This window comes from Corylus avellana, chromosome ca1 (assembly GCF_901000735.1).
Source record: "Corylus avellana chromosome ca1, CavTom2PMs-1.0".
Lineage (NCBI taxonomy): Eukaryota > Viridiplantae > Streptophyta > Magnoliopsida > Fagales > Betulaceae > Corylus > Corylus avellana.
The window spans coordinates 36,446,011-36,470,114 of NC_081541.1; the positions used below are offsets into that span (position 1 = coordinate 36,446,011).

Sequence of the window (24,104 nt, forward strand, 5' to 3'; positions counted from 1 at the left end):
TTTTTTTTTTTAAGTCCTAGTCCCAAAACGGCGCCATTTAGTCTTTTAGAGAGGTTTCCAAATTCCCACAAGTGACACAGGTTTCCGAATTTGTGTAATGGTGTTGCCCATGACTTATTTTCCTTTTGCTAAGTGACTTTAATTAGTTAATACTTTGTTTATTATTCATTAATGAATTTTATTTTAATTTGGGTTTGGGTAGGTTCGATGTTTTGTTTTTAAGTGATGGCATTTGATGAGATTTCTTTGCCTGTGGTAAAAGCATTTTTCATTAACTAGTTTTGCTAATCTAATTAGCATTCATTATGTTAATTAGTCCATTTGCTTTGGAAAAATGTATTTTATAATATTTTTTTTTTAAAAAAAAAAAAGTTGAAGTGGATCAATATAAAAAAGCTTCAATTTTTAGCCCAAAAAACAAATATTTGGGTCCCAACAAAAAGTATTTGGTCCCTAAAACAACTCATTTTTAATAAATTATTTTAGCCCAACAAAAAGTATTTGGGCTCTCAAAAGTCAAAAAAACTCATTTTTGGTTTTTTGCCCAACAAAATAAATCAATATAAAGTTATCGGTTAAATCGGTTAACCGGTTTAACCGGACCGTTTAACCGTGTACCGTTTTAACCGAAATTATCGGTTAAAATTCTTATTGGTTCGGTATCGGTTAATAAACCGTTTAACCGAAAATTATCGGTTAATAACCGAAAAGGTCCTTAACCGGACCGTTTTGACCGATACCCAGGCTTAAGTAAATCCCCAGTCAATCCCTCTTCACCTAACACCCACCTAACAATGCGACTTACATTTTTGACGCCGTCTCTGTGGACCGTCCGATCAAACCCATTTCTCATCTTCCTCAAGGATCATTTTTTAGTTTTAGGGTTATACCTTCAAAATATCTGAAACTAATAAAGACGCTCTTGTTCAACGGCTCAGATCAAGTGCATGATGGATAGCGAAAAGGCACTTTCCAGAATTTTGAGAAAATAGGTAATCTCATGAAATCAAATATTTCACAAGAATTTCACATACATAATACACCTGTCCACTTTCTTATTTCTTATTTTTAAGAGTAATGCAAAAGTCTTTCTAGAGTTTTTTTATAATCATCTAAAATGTGATGTGAGGTTTAAAATTACTGTTAAATTTAAGATATATTTTATTAATAATTTTAAAAATACAATCACGTTCAAGAGGACTCAAGAAAACTTTAAAAAAATTATATCATTTCTCTACTTTTAGTTTTTCATTTTCTTTAAAAGAAATTCTAAGAAAACTATGTGGTACAGTGGTAGTGCAATTAACTGATATAAAAGTTTTCTTGCAGCAAAACCAATAGTCAAAGCTTCCAACCATTCAACAACAATGGCGTCCGCTTCTCTAGCTTTTCCGTCCTTGCAACCAAAATTTCAATCACCCAGAAGATCATCACCAAGGCCTTCCACGCGTCGGATCATACCCTGTACGATCTCTGCGTCGGTGTCTGAAACGCCGCCTGTGTCGGTCCAACCGGTTGTGCCGCCTGAACCCACCAAGCTCCCGATCCGGAAAGTCCCCGGAGGCTATGGCTTACCTTTTATCGGTCCAATCATCGACCGGCTTGACTACTTTTACAAGCAGGGTCGTGAAGAGTTCTTCAAATCACGCATCCAAAAGTACCAGTCAACGGTGTTCAGAGTCAACATGCCACCTGGCCCTTTCATAGCGTCTGACTCGCGGGTGGTCGTTTTACTCGACGGCAAGAGCTTTCCGGTGCTCTTCGACGTCACGAAGGTCGAAAAGAAAGACGTTTTCACGGGGACTTACATGCCATCCACGGAACTCACCGGAGGTTACCGAGTCTTGTCGTATCTCGACCCGTCGGAGCCGAGCCACGGCAAGCTCAAGCGGCTCCTGTTCTTCCTCCTCAAGTCCCGTAGAGACCACGTCATACCGGAGTTCCATTCCAGCTACGCCGAGCTCTTCGGGGGCCTCGAGAACGAGCTCGCAACCAAAGGAAAAGCCGCTTTCGGAGACGCCAGCGATCAAGCCGCTTTCAACTTCCTGGCTCGCGCACTCTACGGCGCGAACCCGGCTGAGACCAAGCTGGGGCTCAACGGGCCAAAGCTGGTCCAAAAATGGGTCCTCTTCCAGCTGGCACCTCTGCTCGCCCTCGGCCTCCCCGTGGCTCTCGAGGAGCTCCTCATCCACACCGTCCGTCTCCCTTCATTTCTGATCAAAGCCGATTACAAGATTCTCTACGACTTCTTCTACGAGTCATCTGGGTTCGTCCTCGACGAGGCGGAGAGATTAGGTGTCTCCAGAGACGAAGCTTGCCACAACCTCCTCTTCGCCACTTGCTTCAACTCCTTCGGAGGCATGAAGTTCTTCTTCCCCAGCATGATCAAGCTCATCGGCCGCGCAGGGGTCAAGCTCCACACCCAGCTGGCGCAGGAGATCCGATCGGTCATCAGATCCAACGGCGGAAAAGTCACGATGGCCGCCATGGAACAGATGCCTCTGATGAAGTCCGTCGTGTACGAGTCGCTCCGGATAGAACCGCCGGTGGCGCTCCAATACGGGAGAGCCAAGCGCGACCTCATCATCGAGAGCCACGACGCAGCTTTCAAAGTAAAGGAAGGCGAAATGATATTTGGGTATCAACCATTCGCCACCAAGGACCCCAAAATATTCGACAGAGCCGAAGAGTTCGTGCCGGACCGGTTTGTCGGAGACGGCGAGAGATTGCTCAGCCACGTGTTGTGGTCCAATGGGCCAGAGACCGAGGCATCAACGGTCGAGAATAAACAGTGTGCCGGGAAGGATTTCGTGGTTTTGGTGTCCAGGCTTCTTGTCGTGGAGCTGTTCCTCCGATATGATTCCTTCGAGATCGAGATCGGTACGTCGGCGTTGGGGGCCTCCATTACCCTAACGTCTCTCCAAAGAGCCACGTTTTGATTGTTGTGATTACTTTCCTGAAACTTTTTTAATTTTTGACAATAATTTTGTTTTTTTACAAGAAATAATAGTCTTATTGCGTAGAATATATATATATATATATATATATATATATATATTATTGTTTGTGCACGTAATGGTATTTTCCAATTTTTTTTTTTTTCTAATCTATTAAATTGTTGTATAATATCACATGCATTTTTATAGGGTATACACAAATGCACACCAACCAAAGGGGATTGGCCCGATTGGGGTCATTTCCCCTTTAACCCCCTTTCACCAAAAAGTAAAATTGTTAAAAAAAATAAATAAATAAAATTAAAAAATAATCCTTATATATATATATATATATATAAAGAAATCAATATAATCTAGCCTTCTAAAGTTAAATTTTTAATTTCATCCTTTCATTTAATAAATTGAGTGAAGAAAAATGAGTTATTCTACAACAAAATTTTTTTATGAACTCATGTAACAGTTTGTAATTCACGAAATAATTAATGAATTGTCGCATAGTTTGTAAAATATTTTGTAATAAAATTTTCAAGCATTCTTGGAAAAAAAAATTCCAACCAAAATTTCTATGTATACCAGCAGATTATTAGATACTTTGTTCCCACTAAAAGAAAGTATATGCTGTGAATTGAAATTTTTATAACCAAATTTTCCATATTATAATGAGCAAATTATTAGATATATTGTTTGTTTGTATTTTTTTAACATGTCCACACAAAAGAAGAAAAGTGAGAAAAGAGATTTGAGCTAGTTACATTTGCTTCATGAAGAGCGATCCCAACCACTCGAGGTACTCATTAGGAACAACTACATAGTTACCTGAAAAATGAAGAATATGTTGTGAATTGATTTCTCAAGAATGTTGAAAGCTTTTAGCCCCACATCCAACCACGCGTGTATATATATAAATAAATAAATGAAAAAAGTTAACTTAAAAATAAATAAATAAATAATTAGAGAAAGTTGACATATTTTTCTCAAATTATCACATAATTGACAATGTTCCCTAAAACTTTCAATTGAGATAATCTCTCCCTCAAACTATTAAAAATTGTCAATGTTTCTTCATTGAATAAAATATCCTTAATAAAATAAAAATTCAAATTAAAACTACTTTTTTATTCGGAAAATTTAACTTACTCCCACAAATTACCACTACAAAAAAAATAGCATTTTCTGACGTGATTACAGTACAAGTTTTGTTACCATGTCATTAATTTTCTAACATGGGAATTATACCACTCAATTAACAATGTTCCCCAATGCTAGAAAAAAGACAAAATGAACCTTTTTTTTTTTTTCAATAAAACAAAAATACTCTAATAAATTTGAAAGAAAAAAAAATTTTAAAAATTAAAATTTCCACACATTGATTTTTTATTTTAAAAAAAATAGAAGTTAAGCTTTTTATTTTTTGAATTTTTTTATTTTTATTTTATTAAGGGTATTTTTGTTATAGGGATATTCAGGGGCGGAACTATGTGTATGAGTGGGGGACATTCTCGAAATTTTCTATAAAGTACATATATTTTATATATCTATCCCCAAAATTTAGAAATTTGTCCCTCCAAATTTTTTAAAAAATGTCTCCCCAAACTCTCTCTCTCTCTCACCAAACTCTATCTATCTAAGACTAGAAAAGTCTTACCACTGGCCGTAATTTGTTGTGTTCGCTCTTGTCACCTGTGCCTTACTGCTTACAGTTCATCTGAACGAAGTCTTGCTGTTCAGTATTCACCTCGGTTCTCAACAAATAATTGTGTAGGCTGTTCGTCACTTTATCTTATCTCAAGGTTCCTTTAATCATTTGTCTTTGTGGCTTAAATGCATTGTTAATTTGTTACTTTGTTAGATATATATATATATATTTTATTCATTAAAAAATACTTTCAGTATTGCAAATTGCAAGTTTCAATGTTGCAGAGAGAGTGGGCGTGGAGTGTGAACTTAGTGGCCAAGTGTCCCAAGTGTAAAGTGAGTGTGTGTTAGTGGCTTAGTGAATTAGAAAAATATTAAATTAAATAATGACTTAGACGCTTGGGCCTAGACTATTTAGTTAATAGTTATTAGTTGGCGTGGGTAGTATGGCTTAGTTGTTAAAGATTAAAGCTAACATTTTGATTCAACTAATTTTTAAGATTTTATAAGATTAAAATTTGGGTTATTTTTATTATTGTAGGCCGCAGCATTGTTTTGGCTTGTCTCATAATCTCAATATTATTGTTGTTGGGAGCTTTAGGAGAAACAATTCATACATTTTTTTCTTGAACCATATAGATTGTGATTAGTTTATATTGCTAATAATTTATGCTATTGTGTGTTTTGATACCATAAGAATAAGATTTTGAATAAGTATTTACTGTATTTTGATGTAGAAAAATTATACAAGTTTTGGTTTTTAGCTTTCATTGTTGTTAATTGACTTAAATATTTGATGGGTTTGAATTCATTAATTCTAACAAAAATCACTTGTGATTTACTATTAAATTATATCTCACCATATGTATCTACTTATTTATATAAGTAGGTACTACTATGGTCACGCCCAAGTAGGATAGCCACAATTGATCTCTCTGGCTTACTTTTTTAATTAGAAAAAAAAAAAAAAAATCGTCCCCCACACTCAATATCCTGATTCCGCTCCTAAGGATATTGACAATTTTTTGTAGTTTGAGAGAGAAATTGTCTCAATTAAAAGTTTAAAGTGAATATTGTCAATTGTATGGTAGTTTAAATTTTGAAGGGTATGTTAAATTTTCTTTTTTAAAAAATAAAAAAATAAAATAAAAGCAAGGTGAGGAAATTTTTAAAAGATATCTTTGTTTTTTTTTTTTTTTTCAAATTTATTCGAGCATTTTTACTTTATTAAAAAAATTAGGATATATATATTGCTAATCGTAAACAACATTATCAATTTTTTTAGAAATTTAAAAGACATATAGTTATAATTGAAAGTTTCAAAAAAAAAAATAATAATAATAATTTGAGATAGCAAGTGGGTTTTTTTCATTAATAAACGTGACAGACAATGAAATCAATCAATCAATCATGCCTCGGAGGAAAGTTTGATGGTGGATTGAATAATTATGAGATGGCCGGCTTTGAGGTAAAAAGTTTGAGCACGTGCTGAATTAAATGGACTGTGATTGGACAAAAGTGGAGCACTTCAAAGTGTGTTTTTTTTTTGAAAGAATGTTTTTTTTTTTTTTTTTAAGTCTTCAAAGTGTGGTTACTGTCATTCCTGAATCCAGATCTATAAGAGTGAGTGGGATGATGTGCGACAATGACGTGGCACATTGGACCCTACTCCCTAGTAAGAAATTGATTGGCTGGCCGGCGTTACTTTCTCTTGTCGATTATTTCTTTATATATAGTGGGGAGGACCACCTCTTTGCTCCCTTTTATTCGACTTTTCCACGAATGAACACGGATGACGATAGTGATTGTTTGCAAATTTGCTAATGTTATTGGAGGATTCAATAAAAATGTTACTATTATTTATAGTATTTTTGTTATGTGAAATGTTAGGAGTAAATATTTTTTTTTATATTTGACCAATCTCATCTTACAAATTAAATATTAGCTTTGTGAATTTATGTAAACCCTATATAAGTTAATGATGAATTTTACAAATCTAATGATTAATCTATTAAATTTGTAAAAGAATATGAGACAAATATAAAGGGAACAAGATCATCTTCATATATGAGCCAAATATACAAAGCCATTCCATGGCCCTTGGGGGTGGTCCGACCACCCCTAAGGGCCAGGGGTGGACCCACGTTGAAGCTAGGGGGGGTCCTTTGGCAACCCCAAAACTTTTGAAATCCCTTTATATATATATATATATATATATAAAGGCCTTGCCAAAAATGACTTCAAACCCCTAGGGACAATTTCCTGAGTCCGCTTATGCTAAGGGCCAAACGATTTTTTTTTTTTTTCTTTTTTAGTTTGTGTTAAGGGGTTAGCCGGACCACCCGTAAGGGCCATGGGGTGGTCCGGCCACCCCTGGTCGGCCATTAAGGTGGCTCTCAAGCCACCCCCCATCTAAAATGGGGTGGTTCGGCCACCCCTTGTGGCCAAGATGGGGTAGCCAGTCACCTCTTATTTTTTTTATTAATTTATTATTATTTTTTAATATGAAATATTGTTGTTTTATTATTTTTTTTGTAATGGGACAAGTGTCCTATTTGTGACACTTTCTAAGAAGAAATCTCAGCCATGAACTAGATATTCTAATGGACTGGAGATGATCCTATTCTAATATGGGGAGCTTATTAACCCATAACATTTCTCTTTTATTATCCTACGTGAATATTATTTTCTGAAAAAAGTAGAGAAATAATAGAATTCATTATATTTTTAACATCTTTTAACCATCTCCATAGTGAATGGATGAATTCACCAATGAATTTGTGTATGCTTCACATGAGCCCACAAATCTAATGATTGATTTATTGAATTTGTAAGATGAGATGAAGAAAAGATAGGAAAAATATTGACGTCAGTTATTCCTAAAAAAACATGAATGACCAATGGGGTAAGTTTTATTTATTTATTTATTTTTATTTTTTTAAAAAAAATATCCACATAAAATGAGGAGAACACCAAGAAAAACTGTATCATTTCTCTGACTTATATATGGATTTATATAAAGGAAAATATTTTCTTTTCATCCGTAGTTATTCTCTCATTCTCACTTTTTAAAATTACTATTAGATCTGTAGGGTTAATATGGGTCTTGCAAATCCAATGATAATTTAAAAAAGTAGAGGATGAGAAAAAGATGAGAAAAAGATGTATAGCACATTTGTGTCTTTTGTGACATCCAATAGAAAAATGACCCATCAATTAAGAACACCAATTTTTTTTTTTAAAAAAAGGACGAAAATACAAAATTACTTGCTCTTCTCCCCGATTCTCCCAATTTCAGGTGTTCTCTTCGAGACTTCGACAATCCTCTATTGGCCCCACTCTCCCAATTCAATAGAATTTTGTGCTCTTTGGGATTTTTCAAGAATTAAAAAAAAAAAAAGAAAAAAAAAGAAAAAAAAAAAGAGAAAAATATAAAAAGGTCCCCTAAACTGACAACCATTTGTGAGATAGTCCCACAATGTTCAAAAGGTACTAAAGTAGCCCAATAAAGTTCCAACTTGTGTCAAAGTGGCCACTCTGTTAGTCAACCCCGTCAGTTTGGATCAAAAATCGATCACGTGCCGTCCATGTGAGCTTTTTTACTTGATCTTCCTAAAATGCCCTATGAGAAACTGTAAAGACTCCTTAACCTATCATTGACACGCGTGAGACTCCTTAACCCATCTAATTACAAAAACACCATGCGATTGGATCAAAGTCTCCCTAAACAAATGTTGTCGCTATCCTCAGTTGACTTAAGCCAAGAATCTCACGAATGTTCTAACCAAAACGAAATTAGGGTTTCAGTGATCCAATACAACATCTGAAATTGTTTCGGTCACTGAAGGTATGTTTCGCACTAAAATTTTAGGTTTTCGTACTGTAAGTTTAGTGATGTTGATTTCGCATGAAAAGTTGCATGATTTTTACAAAGTTAGTGTTTTTGGTTAGTTGTTATGAGGAAATCGAAAAGCCCCCAAAGTGCCCTAGATTTTGGGGTTTGGCCATAAAGAGAGACATGTGGTCGTTGTTTGCTTTTTTGTGCTTATATACGTTTTTGAACTTTATTGGGTTGCATTATGCTTATATATTCTAATGTTTTTGAACTTTATTGGGTTGCTTTTTATGCTTATATATTCGTTGAATGGTTGCTATACTCATTATTTGTTATCTGTTTTTATATACCGTCAACCTATTTAATAATGTTGTTTGGTTGGTTTATGGTTTATGGTTTGTGTGGTCCCTATGGATGTTATATGCTTTAGAAAGTTGTTTACTGTGAAAATTATAAAAAAGCTCCCCAAACTAACAGCCGTTTGTGATAGAGCCCCATAATGTTCAAAAAGTATTTAAGTAGCCCATCAAAGTACTAAAGTATATCAAAAAGGTCCCATCTTTTTATATATTCCTATAATACCCATAATCTTTTAAAAACTAAACAAACTAATAAAATAAAAAATAAACTAATCTATTTTTTAAACAAAAAATAAATTTTTTTTAAAAAAAAACAAGGGGTGAATAAATACAATTTTTTTTTTTTGGAATAAATAAAAAATAAGTCACTATTGTTGGCTTAAATTACAAATAGCTCATTTGGTATAAAAAATATGGATACATGCAAAATTAAACCTTGTGGTTGGCTCAATTGGCAGCCACCCCATTCCTCATTTTTTTTGTTTTGACAAATTAGTTTTTTAGTTATTTATTTTATATTTTAGTTTTTAAAAGATTAGGGGTATTATAGGAATATAAAAAATGTGACCTTTTTGACGCACTTTAGTTGTTTGATGAGCTACTTTAGTACCTTTTGAATATTTTGGGGCTTTATCGCAAACGGTTATTAGTTTGGAAGCTTTTTTTATATTTTTCCCTTGTTTTCTGTTTTCAAAAAGATGCACTAAGGCATCATATTCCTAATGTGGCCCACTAATTAATGATAGAATGTTTACATGTGGTCTTTGAATGTGCCCCCACTTTAAGTTTCATCTCTTGTACTCATGCAGGTGCATCTGACTGTTTCACCACTTTCTTTTTTGCATGTGCAGCCATACTAAAAAAAAAAAAAAAAAACACATATGTTACCACCCATAATTCATGATGACCCATGTGAAATAAACAAAGATTTTAAGAATGTTTATGCACTTTTTAAGTTCACAAAAATTAATCCTCACTGAATCTATTGTGTATTAATTAAAAGTTGAGTGTTTGAAATATAGCTCAATTTAGATCACTCAGATGCTATGGCATAGTGATAAAATATGGGTTTATTAGATCTAAATATCATATTAATAACTAAGACTTATTGATCTTAAATAATTTTAAATATCATATATGTGAAATGGAGCTCAAACACTCATCTTAAAGAATATTAATAACTAAGATCTTATTAATAATTAAGACTTTATTTCAAACACTCATCCTAACATCATGAATTTATATTTCATGATGTTGAGCTTTATATGTGAAATAAATTTCAAACACTCATTTCAAGGAATATTTCTCTATTTGATTGGTGGTCATTTACACATCCACTTTCTTTATTGCATGTGTATGCTATACTGAAGCTTTATTTATTAGCAATAGGAAAAACATGTTAATATTTTATTGATTTGTTTATTTGTTTTATTGTTAAGATGACCATACGAGAGTTTGTATTTGAGGTGCATTATGGGGGTAAGATAAATAGGAGGTTTATGTTCACATATGTGGGGGGTGATGTAGATGTGTATGATGACAATTTTGATGAAGACAAGTGGTCCTCTTTTTGAGATTGAGGGTATAGTTAAAAAGTATGAATACAAGTCAAGGGATCTAGAGTATTACTTATACCCAGGTAGTAGTCTCCAAAATGGTCTGAAATTAATTTCATTAGACCATGATATGTTAGAAATGGTTGTTGTACATGTAGAGGTAGCAGTCATTGAGTTGTACATTGTTTCATTTGATGAACCTACATTTAATGATGAGGAATATGAGGATGATAATGATGGTGTAGATGGTGAAGATGGTGGGTATAGTATGATTGATCGAAATGATCCTTATTGGGATGAGGTGTTAGAACCCGACTTATTTGATGAAGATAACAACGTTGCCAGGCCATCCATGGAAGGGGACAATGTTAAGGATGGTGGTGATGAGGGTGATTTGGAGGGTATTAAGGTTGAGGATGAGGAGGAGGAGGAGAGTGATAATCAAAATGCAAACACATGTGAAGTTGAAGAAGTTAGTGCATGGAGTACATGCTATGGTAATGAGGTTGATGATGATGCAAACTCAGACATAGTACGAAGTGACATTCTTGTATCCCCTCCCATAAGTGATGAGGAGATTGAGGTTTCATTTGTTGCTACATGTGTAACTAGGCAAATAGAGTTTCAACAAACTGACATGCAAAACCCATATTTGTGTACAGGGCAAAAATTTCCCTCAATCAAAGTCTTTAGAGAAGCTGTTATAGAGAACAATTTAAGACATGAGAAGGATATAAGGTTTTAAAAGAATTACCTAGCTAAATCTATTGTGGTATGCAGGGATCCAGGTTGTAGGTATAGGGTGTATGGTCGTAAATGTAAGGATGATGAGTCAGTTGAAATCAAATCATTACGGCCTAAACACAGTTGTACAAGGAGGCATAAGAATTTTATTGTCAAATTTACATGGATTGCTGTTAAATTGATTGACAAGTTTAGAGCACAACCTAACATGCTTTTAAAGGTAATCCTTGGGGAAGTCAAAGATAAGTGGGGTGTTGATATTAAGAATTGCCAGATGTATACGGCTAGAAGACTTGCAAATGATAAGATTCTTGGTAAAGTTAAACTTCAGTGCAATATGCTTTGGGATTATTGTGAAACAATTAGGCAAGCAAACAGGGGCAATTGTATGATGATGAAGGTAAAGAGACCTTTACCTGACCATCTAGTATGTTTCCATAGGTTGTACTTCTTATTGGCCGCCATGAAAAGAGGTTTTCAAGCTGATTGCACGCCAATCATTGGATTGGATGAATTTTTTTAAATGGGCATTATAATGAACAACTTTTGGCTGCCATTTCGAGGGATGACAATAATAACATGTACTTAGTGGCATTTGTAGTTGTTGAGGCAGAAACCAAAGACAGTTGAATATGGTTTCTTGAGACTTTGTTGTCAGATATTGGCACCCCCTGCACAAGGATGGGCATTTATTTCCAATCGTCAAAAGGTAATCATAATTTAAGTTCATTCACTTTCTTTGTTTTTGTTTTTCTTCATACATATGAGTTTGTTTTGATATATATGTAAAAATTATTATTATTATTAATTTTTTACTTATCAAAACAAAATATGTGAAAGTTTTACAATTGTAACTCAGTGTAGGGGTTACAACCAGCTTTCGATGTGGTGATTCCTGGGGCTGACCACTAGTTTTGTGTTAGACATTTATATGCGAACTACAGAGACATATGTTATCGTGGTGTGGCATTGAAGGACAAGTTATGGGTTGCGGCTACATCATACACTGAATTCCATTAGGAAATGGAGGAACTGGGGCTTATAAGCCATGATGCATATAACTATTTGTCAAAAATTAACCCAAATTCATGGTCTAGGGCTAGGTTCAATACATTCCCCAAGTGTGATCTACTTGTGAACAACCTGTGCGAGAACTTCAATGCCTACATTTTGAAGGCGCGTGACATGCCGATAATATCCATGCTGGAAATGATAAGAAATAAGTTGATGAAGAGTTATCAAATAAAGAGGGATGGTTTCAGAACCATGACTAGTAGGCTTTGTCCAAGAGTTGTTGCAAAATTAGATGAAATTGGACAGATTGCTGGTCGTTGCTACAACGCATAAGCTAGGACTGGGTTATATGAAGTCACACACAATAACAAGCAGTATGTTGTGAATTTGGTGAGGAGAACTTATGGCTGTAGACAGTGGAACTTGACAGGAATCTCATATGCACATACAATGTCTGCAATTTGGTTTTTTAATGAAGACGCTCAAGATTATGTAGATGATTGGTATACTGTTGAGATGTATAAAAAAATCCTACTATGAGATTGTTTATCCAATGCCCCCCACTACATAGAATACAACCTGGCAGACTCAAAAAAGTAAGGACAAACTACGACCAAGTGGACCCCCCACTACATAGAATACAACCTGGCAGACTCAAAAAAGTAAGGAAAAGGGGTCCAAAAGAGCCTAGGAATCCATATAGTATGAGGAAGGGTGAGGTTATGATGAGATGCTCCAAATGCAGAGGGATTGGACACAATACCAGAACATGTCCATAGAGAAAAAAAGATGTAGTGAATTATAGGGGAGAAGGCAAGAGTGCAAGCCAATGTGAGGTAAGCAAATGTTTATACAAGGTGTTTTTTTTTTTTTTTTTATACTATATTAATGTTTGACAATTTGTTATCATAGGTAGAAAGTGGTGGTGGTCCAAGTTTAAATGGTCAGGCCCCAACTTCCCAGCCAACCACTGATGCTAAAACAGTAAGTTTCAAACTATTAATATGTCATTACTCTACCACCTAACTTCATTACATTTAATTTACAAATTTTGCATCATCTTTGCATATTCCGCAAGCTACTTCTGCATCTTCTAGACGTAGCGGGAGGAATAAGGGTAGGGGTAGGGGTAAGGGTCAACCTACCCTATAAGGGCCTCCTGGATTGCAAAGAGTTAGGCAAAGGACTAGGGGTAGAAGTAGAGGTCAATTTCAGGGTACAGTCCACACAATCAAATTGTTTGGACCTCTTCAATCTCAAATACCACAGTCTCAAAGCAATGCTAGTGTGACCGATCCATACAATCATATTTAAGTGTGTTGCATTTAATGTGTATTTTACATTTTAATGAAATTTCTTTTTTTCATGTTGCATAGTTTAAGGGTACTGTCAACACAATACTGTTGTATGAACCTCCTCAATCACAAACACAACAGTCTCAGAGCAATGCTAGTGAGAGCACTCCATGCAGTGTATTGCATTCTTTTAAGTGTATTGCATTTAATTCATTACAGTTTAATGAATTTTCAATTTTTCATGTTACCTAGTCTCAATGTACTGTCAACATAGTAAGATTGTATGGACCCCCTTAGACACATCAGCCACAGCCTCATACTTATGCTATTGCGAATACTTCAAACACTAATATTTAAGTGTTTTTTTTTTAAAAAAAAAAAAAAAAAAAAAATTTGCTGGTTAGTTAATGTTAACATAAATTAATTGAATAATCTGAACCACACTTGTCTTCTCAGGAACATCGGTCATCTCAACCTAATGGGTCATCTCTGCCAAAAGGGCCTTCTCAACCAAATGGGGCATTGCAGCTAGAATGGTCTTCTTAACCAAATTGGTCATCTGTTCAGCCTCCCGTTGTGTGTTCTCAGCCTCCTCAACCACGAATGGAGCAATTTAAGGGGTGGAATAGAGGTTCATCCTCAACTCAAACTATGGGAGGTGGGATTGCAACAAGGTTAAGGGCATCAAATCGGTTGAAGTCCTAATTTGGTTCTTGGAATAAAGGCCCGACTTTTATTGATCTAGAGGATGGGAATGAGAGATTTATTGCTGCATGTTCATCAAAGCTTGCTAGAAGAGGCAAAAATATTGTACCAACAACGGAGAAGGCAATTGCAATAATGGAGTCTAACAAGAAAAAGTGTAATGGCAAAAATATTAGATCCTACATTTTGTGGTTTCAAAATAAAGGGTTTGTGGAAAGCAACAATTGGTCAGTTTGGATGTGTTATATCTATGCTTTTGATACTTTTGTTTAATTCTTGATGGTTATGCCTATATATTAGGGGGAAAAAAAAGATTATGTTCAAACTTTGTACTTAAGGTGAAAACAAGATCATGTGCATTGTCTTCGCATTTAGGGTGAAGAAAATATTATGTGACATTATGGTGAAAACAACACTATGTGTATTGTTATGACCTTTACGGAAAGTTGTTATATATAAATGTATGGTTAGAAATGACCAAAGTTGTCAAATATAAATGCAGGTATTGTTATAATGTTTTTGGTTATGAGTATTAATGCATTTTTAATGGCTTCGTGCATACTCCCATTTTTTGGAAGTTGTCAAAATAAGTTGTCAAATATGTGACTTTGGGTATGATGAGTTTTGGTTAAATTGTGTTGCAGATGGTTATATGAATGTGAAACTGGTAAATTGTCAAATATCAAGGTCTTGGATATCATATTGACAAATTCAAATTCAAATTTAAGACAAGCCACTAAATAAACAAGTCCATAAAATAGATATTTGATTAGATTAACAAAAAAAAAAGGTTACATGTAAAAGCACTTTTCAATGGAGCCATTTTATTTTTTATTATTTCTCTTACCTGTTTTCTCTTTTTTTTTTTCAAAACTTTTTTCACTTTTCAAGGGATCATTATGAGAATATTCTTTCACAATTTTTAATAAAAATATATTTCATAAATATGATTGACATTACTATGAAAATATGGTTTTCATACTCAACCTTGACAAATACAACATTTGAAAAATATAGGGAAAAATACACTTTACTCCCCTAAACTATCTACCCATTTGCACTTTTAACCTCAATGTTTTAAAAGTAACAATTTATCCCCCCAAGGTATTTGACATTGACACTTGACCTTCATAAAGGGGGAAGGAAGCTCCCTCTTCCCATGGCGTCTCATATCCACCGGTATCTATATCGGAGAAACTCTTATGCCTAAGTCAGTTTCTTGGAGAAGAACAATGTGATGCACAAAGCACAATACTTGAATCTATTTTAGTCCCAAGTGTATGCGCTTATTTATAGAGTGACCCATTTTGTTTTCTCCATGTCTTCTCGAGATATGCCAATCCCAAGGAATTAAGATCCTCTCTATTTCATTTGAACTAGAGAATATCCTGTTAGTTATAGAAAATGAGTAACTGGATATTTTTTCAGTTCATTTAAATATATTTTTACTATAATTAACTGGATATTTTTCAGTTCATTTAAACTAGAAATGATCTTGTTCCAATCCCAAAGGCCTTGATATCTAAGCCCTGAATTGGTAGCTCTTCGTGTGCCGATTGAGTGGTATTGCTCCTGACATATATAACATTTCTCAACTTTATAGTAGTCTTTCTTCGTTTGGATGTTAATTTCTAAGCTCCTGTAGTTCGATCTTTGGGGTATATAACATATTATAATATGAATTTGGGTGTGCCATTGTGATAATATAATAATATAATAGTATGAAAAACTACATTTCGCTGAATCCGTAGTGGGCTCGCCTCGTGGGCCTATTAAAATATTAGGGCCAGCGGTACCACAGTAGAATGCACCGCAGCAAATTCTTCCTCTAGCTATGGGACCAAAAACAGAAGGGCTTAAAAGACGCCAACACCATACAATCGGTAATGGTTTAACAAAGATTCAGCAGATGCAGATTCAGCAGCCTCCGGCCATTTGTGCGCTTCCTAAAGTCAAAAACGCCCCTGCCTCTCTGCCACTGTCATCAGCCCAAACTCGTAAATATGGTGCCAGAACAAGGGCAATTTCCGTGAACGAACTTCCCCCCAATGCCCTTCGCCGGAAGAGAGAACCCAAATGGAGAGGCGGGTTCAGCCTTGGGGTAGACTTGGGAATGTACCGCACCGGCCTCGCCCTCAGCAAAGGCTTCTCCATCCGTCCTCTCACTGTAATTATCCCCCAATCCATGCCTTCATTTTAAGCCCAGGTAACATTAACGGACAAATTTTGAAATCTTTGTAGGTTCTGGAGTTGCGTGGAGAAAAGCTTGAGATTCAGCTTCTTGAGATTGCACAGCAAGAGGTAAATGCTATGCTTTTGATTTCAAGTGCGTGCGCGGAAAATGATGATTTTAGAGAAAGTGTAGGAGGCTGATGAGTTTATAGTCGGGCTCCCCAAGTCATGCGATGGGAAGGAGACGCCTCAGTCAAATAAAGTTCGTAGTGTTGCTGGAAGGCTTGCTGTTCGAGCTGCTGAGAGGTATAAAATTTGTATTTTCGATCCTAACCTACTAAGGTTACTAATTTGTATACAATATGTATTTAAATCGGTGAGACCCTCGATCCTAACCTACTTATTTTGTGTTGGTGGGTCGCTTCAAATTGTCGGTCCTAATATTGTATGTCGGGTTCAATTCGTGTTGACTAGCATAGTATAAGACTATATAATCGACCCTAACCTGTTAATTTTGTGTTGAGTTCATATTGAGTTCGTGAGGCGTGTCAAAAATTACGAGCGTAGCCTAATGTTTTGTGATTAATATGTAATGAAACTGTATGAGAATGAGGATGAACAATACCCAGATCAAAATTTACTTAGCTTGGTTACTATAGGTTGTGCTAAATGAATCTGAATGTGGCATAGACCTTCTTTTATTGTCATGTGGGTTTTTAAGATAGTGCTAATAAGTTGGTAATTTATTGATGTCTTTCATATCAGAAACTAGAGTTCTAAACGATTATTGACCTATTTCCTTGGTTTCTTTCTTCTGATTTACAAACTGCAATAGGGACTAGTGAGGTGGACTGCTTGCATGCAAATGTTGCTGGATAAGCAGATTAGTGTGTCTACCTATTCCTTTTGTTAGAGATGTATCACTTTCTTTCAGTTTTCAATCGCTCCCTTGTTGCCTCTTGATGTGGATTGCTGATTTCAAATTTAATTTTCAGGGGTTGGAGAGTATACCTCCAAGATGAACACGGGACAACAGCAGAAGCGGCAGATCGCATGATTGACATGTAAGATTTTCTCAAAAAGCGGTTCTTTTTTCTTCTTCTTCTTTTTTGGTGTATTGGGTATTTCCTTCAGTCACTAGAAAATGGTTATTAATAATTGTGGTTAATTTTCAAGCAGTAAACTGCCTTATCATTTATATGGTGTTTTGGAATTGCTTGGCATTGGGGTCATTTTTTGTTTTTCTTCATGGCATCTGAACAATTGAATTTGTGAATGTGATGCAGAAGCATAACCACATTGAACAAAATGAAAAAGATGTCAGAGAAATGCTAGGCTTACAAAATATTTTACGAAAAAAAAAAAAAAAAAAAAAAAAACTCTTACAAAGTGATGTGACATAACATGAATGAATTTCTCAAAATTTGGATTCATCTTCTCAATCACGTTGTGCCACATCATTTTGTAAGAGTTTTTTTTGTAAAATGTTTGTAAGTGTAGCATTCCTTGATGTGAGGTCATACTTTGTGAAAGACTATGAACTCATTAAAATGTTATAACTCACTGGATCTTTTCTCATCCAATGTGAAAGACATTGGATTAATTCATTTTTCTGTACCCCAGATAGCGTAGAATTCTTTGTTGAAACGACTTGAATTCAGGTGGTAACTTTCCTTGATGTTTTAAGGATTTGCCATGCTTCATTTGCTTTTAGGCAATACAGGTAGAAGTAGAAGTTTGATATTTTATAATAGCTGCCTGTGTTGCAGCTGTTGTCAGATTCTATATACTCATTTTCTTGGTTTTTGTATACTTCTGATATCAAGCAGTTGATATGCCTTAGTTATATATGGATCATTGTAAAATTTTGAATTATTATTACTCAATTTTCAATGGCATAGGAAATAATTGTATGACATCAAACAAACATAGTGAAAATGCCTTTACACTAGGATGTATAACTCAACCACAACTCTTTTCAGGGGCCTCAACAGGTCTACTCGGCAAAGGAAAATTGATGCCTATGCCGCCATGGTATGCAAGTTTTGTGCTCTTTTGCTTTTGTTTGCCTTTTATTTTGCCATCGTATGCAACTACATAATACCATTGAGTGCATATATGTTGCTTACTCATGGTGTATTTGTGCTACTCTGTCCCTTTCCCTATTCTGCCTTTTCTGGCTGCAGATGGTACTGGAGAGATATTTTTCCATGGCTGGCCACGGAACTGAACTTGTACTGCCCAAGAATTTGGATTTACAAGAAAAACTTAAAAGGGGTCCGCCAAAAGACGTTGACTTCTTTGCAGAAGAATTTGAGAGATAAAGATTCACAGCAATTATCTGCTCAAATTGTTAGCAATTTAGATAGGTAATATGAGAGATTCGTCAAACAATCTTCCATTTATGGCATCCTCAATCAAATAGTGCTGGCTCACTTACCAAAGCTTGTTTATTTTTCAATTGTAATTAGTGGTATGCTCGAGAGAAGAAAAAAAGAAAGAGAAAAAAAAAGAAAGCATTTGTTATTGACTGCGGCCATTAATTACTCGGTGCTTTGTTTAGCTACTATCCACCATGATGTCTCTATACATGGTCTTACGATTTTACACACACCTGGTCACAAGGGAATACTCATGGACCTTTCTTAGGATGGTCTCCTTCCTTTTCTTTGGGCATCATAAAGACACAATTTTTTGGCACAATTTTGACTCAATTTTTTTCTTATATGGTCATTTTTTTAAAAAAAAACTTTTAAAAAATATATATCAAATAAAAAAAAGACCACATAGGATGTCCTTGCTTAAGAAATTTCTTATTTTTTATTTTGTTCTTTTAAAAAATGACCACATAAGAGAAAAGTTGGACCAAAATTGTACCAAAAAGTTGTGCCTTTATCATTTCTCTTTCTTTTCTTTGTTGTTGTATTCTTCCTTGTTTGTTTTGTTTTGCTGTACTATTTGCCCAGGGAAGAAAAAAAAAAGGGACATAATTTATCTTTTGAGCAGAAGCTGGAATTACAACTCGCATACCTGCATAAAAATCTTTGGTGTATTGTGATAAAGTCGGAATAATCCAAATTATAAGTCATTAAAAGGCGAAGTAAATAATATAAAAAAAAATAATAAATAAATAATATCGAATATTAATAAAAGGAAAATTTTATTTTTAAGCAGTGATGACCATTTTTTGATGCATTTCTTTCTTTAATGGCCAACCTACAATGAAAAATCCCATGATTGATAATTTCAAGATCCCTCATGTGCCAAATCCCGTTATTCCATCAAACTTGTTCTAGGCTTCATGCATCTTACCTGCTGAGGCATGAAAATTGAAATGTATAAAAAACGCATGACTTTTGTTAACAAAACGCATTAATGAAGCGTTTATGGCTCCTTCACTCTATTCAGGAATCTAACCAGTCCAATACTGCTCATTTAGTCTGACCGACGCTGATGCCGCACGTTGTCTTTAATCTCAACCACCCACTACTTTTAATCTCCACCATCCCCTCCCCGAGTAACCCTAACGTTGATCATCCAATTTCTTCTAAGTACTTCCATTCTTCTTCTGCCGTTTCCATTTCTACAGACCAAAACTAGTTAGGAATCATGATACAGATGAAGCTAACTCCCAAAGACCCTCTTTGCCGATAAATCCATCTTTGGATTTCTACCCACCCACCTTTACAATAATCTCATCATTGAGATGAGTCATTTTTGGGAATGAGCGGTTTTGGGAAACTATACAACATTCAATTTTACTTGTTATTTTTATTATTATAACAAAACCTTAACTCATTATTTTTATAAATCCTCACAATCTTTATCATGTTGTAGCCATTGGGTCGCTGAAATGATGTTGATAGATGTCTTAGCACAAACCAAATATTTTATGGAATGACATAAGAAAGAGGTTTTGTGTGAGTTTGATTCTTTGTTAAATGATGTAGCACACAATTTACCCTCACAAGAAAATAAGAGAAAACTAGTGCTTGATTAAGGGAATTCTTTTTGAGAAAGACTGCGAAATAGAGTTTTATTCAAAACCACTTGAATACCTCCTTCTACACTTCAGAACTAGCTAGCGAAACAACTCTACAGATGCTAAGCTAATTGATTACAAATGTAATTGAATGCTTACGTGAATTATCAAAGAATACAATTCAGCTTTTATACCCCTTACAGTCGAACTTCCTAACAGAGAAATAAAACTCAAGGTAAGTTATAACTAACAACCCAAAACTGCACATGTGATAACTGTGTAACTACAGTCAGTTAAACCAGTTGCAGCCAGCTGGATTCCACATGTCAAGTGCTCAACTCCTTTTCCAATTAATCCCTTACCATTCTACCACGCACTCCTCATTTAGCTCAACAGCTTAAGTCTTCCTTGCCTTTCTTCCTGCACAGCTCTCCCAACTCACTTCTTCTTCCTTCTATCAAAATACTTGTAACAAATACCCCTTCCGATCAAAACACCTTGCCCACAAGGTGTGGGTAGGTGTTTTTGAGATAGTGGAAAGCTTCCCACGAAGCTTCTTCTGGAAGTTGTCACTGCCAACGCACCAGTAATTCCACCACTGCATGATTGTGAACCTTCCGTGATCTGCGGTTCAAGACTTCTTCTGGCTCTGGTTTGATGACCCCCTGCGCATCGACCAGAGGCAAGTGGGAAATTGGGAGGATTGATCTTCCCAGTTTCAACTTAAGCTGGGACACATGAAACATTGGGTGAATCAATGACCCTGCTGGAAGGCTCAACCGATAAGCTACAGCCCCTACTTTCCTCTCCACCTGAAAGGGACCATAAAATCTAGGAGAAAGTTTTAAACTTCTCCTCCAACTCACAGATAATTGTCTATATGGCTGCAACCGCAAATACACCCAATCTCCCTCCTGAAAACTCCTTTAAGTTCTTTTCAAATTAGCATATCTCTTCATGCGATTCTGACTTCTCTGGATGTTCTCCTTTAAAAGTTGCAGCAAGTGATCACTTTTCTGAAGTCGGTCTTCCACAGCAGCTATCTTAGTTGTCCCTGGCATGTAGGTCAGCAGCCTGGGTGGTGAGTAACCGTAGAGAGCCTCAAAGGGTGTTACTCGAGTAGAGTGATGAAATGAAGTATTGTAGCAGTATTCTACTAAATCCAGCCAAGTAACCCACTCCCTTGGTCTGTCACAAATCATACAACGTAAGTAGTTTTCCACATACTTGTTGACTGCTTCAGACTGCCCATCAGATTGAGGATGGTAAGCAGTACTGAAAGCTAAAAATACCCCTTGCAGCTTAAAAACTTCAGTCCAAAACCTACTTGTAAAAGTGGAGTCTCGATCAGAAATGATGGACTGAGGCATTCCATGAAGCCTGAATATCTGACTCATAAAAATTAGAGCTAACTTCTTTGCTGTATAAGGGTGTTTGAGAGGTATAAACCTACTTGTAAAAGTGGAGTCTCGATCAGAAATGATGGACTGATGCATTCCATGAAGCCTGAATATCTGACTCATAAAAATTAGAGCTAACTTCTCTGCTGTATAAGGGTGTTTGAGAGGTATAAAGTGAGAATACTTTGTCAATCTATCCACCACAACCCAGATAACACTGAACCCTTTAGAGACATGTAATCCCTCAACAAAATCCATTGAAATACTCAGCCAAGGCCTTTCTGGAATAGGCAATGGTTGAAGTAACCCTGCAGGTGAAAGGTTTTCTGCCTTCACTCTTTGAAGTGTATCACATTCTCTAATGTATTTCTTCACATCTGTTTTTATTCCTTGCCAAAAAAAATCCTTTCGAGCCCTATTCATAGTCCTGTCATATCCTGCATGACCTGCCAAGGGACTTGCATGAATAAAATGCAACACCTGATCTTTCAAAGCCTCTATTACATATACCCTTTTCTTATAAAACAGTACCCCCTGAATCACATAATATTTTGTATCTTCCATGTGCCCACTCTGTACCTTCTGCAACAATTCTTGAGCTTTAAGGTCATTATGATAGTTGTTCTTCACTTCTGATAACCAGTCCAAAGTTGGATAAGAAATGATGGACAGTGAGACCAGGGGCTCTTCTTATTCATTTCTCCTTGAAAGGGCATCAGCTACTTTATTATCTCGTCCTTTCTTATACTCCACCACAAAATCATACCCTAGCAACTTAGCAACCCATCTTTGTTGCATTGGGGTAGCAATTTTCTGTTCCAACTGAAATTTTAAACTTTGATGATCAGTTTTGATAAGAAAGGGATGTCCTAAGAGATATGGCCTCCACTTCTTTACTGCTGCCACCAAAGCAAGTAACTCTTTTCTCATGTGTAGACATCAACAAAAATCTCCCTTTCAATACCTGACTAAAAAAAGCTATTGGCCTCTGTTGTTGCATCAGAACTGCCCCAATTCCCCTACCTGAAGCATCACATTCAATTACAAATGGTAAATTGAAATTTGGTAACATCAGCACCGGAGGGCTCACCACAGCTTTTTTGAAATCTTCAAATGCTTTTTCAGCCGTTTCACTCCACTGCCAAGCATTCTTTTTCAACAAATCAGTTAAGGGTGCTGCAATGGAACCATAACCCTTAACAAATTTCCTGTAGTAGCCTATAAGACCTAAGAATCCCCTTAAAGCTTTCAAAGACTTAGGTCTAGGCCATTCTGCCATAGCAGATAACTTCTTACTATCAGCCCTCACTCCTTCAGCTGAAATCAGATGACCTAAGTAGTCAACTTCAGAACAGCCAAATCTACATTTACTCCTCTTAGCAAACAACTGATGAGACCTCAAAACTTCTAAGGTAACTTGCAGATGTTGTAAATGGAGATTCAGATTAGGACTGTAAACCAAGATATCGTCAAAAAACACCAGAATAAATTTCCTCAAATATGGCCTGAAGATGTCATTCATCAAACTTTGAAAAGTTGATGGTGCATTAGTTAAACCAAATGGCATTACCAAAAACTCATAGTGACCCTCATGTGTTCTGAATGCTGTTTTATGTACATCTTCCTTCTTCACCCTGATCTGATGATATCCCGACCTCAAATCCAGCTTAGAATATACCCTAGAGCCATGTAATTCATCCAACAACTCATCAATCACAGGAATAGGAAACTTATCCTTGATTGTTTCATTGTTTAATGCTCTATAATCCATACACATCCGCCAAGAGCCATCAGCCTTCCTTACCAGTAACACAGGAGAAGAAAAAGGACTTTGAGATGGCTTAATAACCCCTGACTCCAATAACTCCTTAACTATTTTCTCAATTTATGTTTTTTGAAAGTACGGATACCTATAAGGCCTTACACAAACTGGCTTAGCTTCTGACTTCAAAACAATTGCATGGTCTTGAGACCTATGAGGTGGTAAATCCTTAGGTTCAGCAAAGATGTCAGAAAACTCAGCTAGCAACCCTTCCAATTCTGGCCCTTTAGGTACTGCTTCTGTATCCTCCAGACTGTCAAGCAATTGTAACAGCAATCCCTTTGAATTCTTCTGCATAGAGCTATCCATTTGTGCCTCCTCCCACAATTGTGGGGCAACCAACCCTTGTAACAAAACTGCTCTCTGCCCCAAAGTAAACTCCATGGTTAAATTTTTGAAATTCCAAGTGATTGACCCCAAGGTTACCAACCACTGAATTCCTAAAACCATGTCACAACCAGCTAACATAATGACAAATGCTTTAGCTAGAAAAGAGAATTTCTTAAGCTGAACTTTCAGATTAGTGCACTTCCCTTCACTTAAAACTTCTTCCCCATTAGCCACCTTCACTTTAATCCTCTGCTCTCTACATATTGACATCCTAACTTTCTTGCAGATTGAAGAATCT

At 35.8% G+C, this 24,104-nt stretch overlaps 2 protein-coding genes across 2 annotated transcripts; both read left to right on the forward strand.

Annotated features, from left to right (window-relative positions):
• The first annotated feature begins 1,240 nt into the window (after positions 1-1,240).
• On the forward strand, positions 1,241-3,019 carry LOC132184157 (allene oxide synthase 1, chloroplastic-like). The gene has a single exon (XM_059597673.1). The coding sequence runs from the start codon at positions 1,368-1,370 to the stop codon at positions 2,937-2,939; it is 1,572 nt and encodes a 523-aa protein (XP_059453656.1). The 5' UTR covers positions 1,241-1,367; the 3' UTR covers positions 2,940-3,019.
• Positions 3,020-15,929: 12,910 nt separating this feature from the next.
• LOC132190947 (uncharacterized) lies at positions 15,930-18,920 on the forward strand. Its single transcript, XM_059605974.1, has 6 exons — positions 15,930-16,267; positions 16,342-16,401; positions 16,466-16,578; positions 17,268-17,336; positions 18,255-18,306; positions 18,459-18,920. Exons 1-6 carry the CDS (start codon positions 15,935-15,937, stop codon positions 18,594-18,596), a joined length of 765 nt encoding a protein of 254 aa, XP_059461957.1. The 5' UTR covers positions 15,930-15,934; the 3' UTR covers positions 18,597-18,920.
• Positions 18,921-24,104: the final 5,184 nt, after the last annotated feature.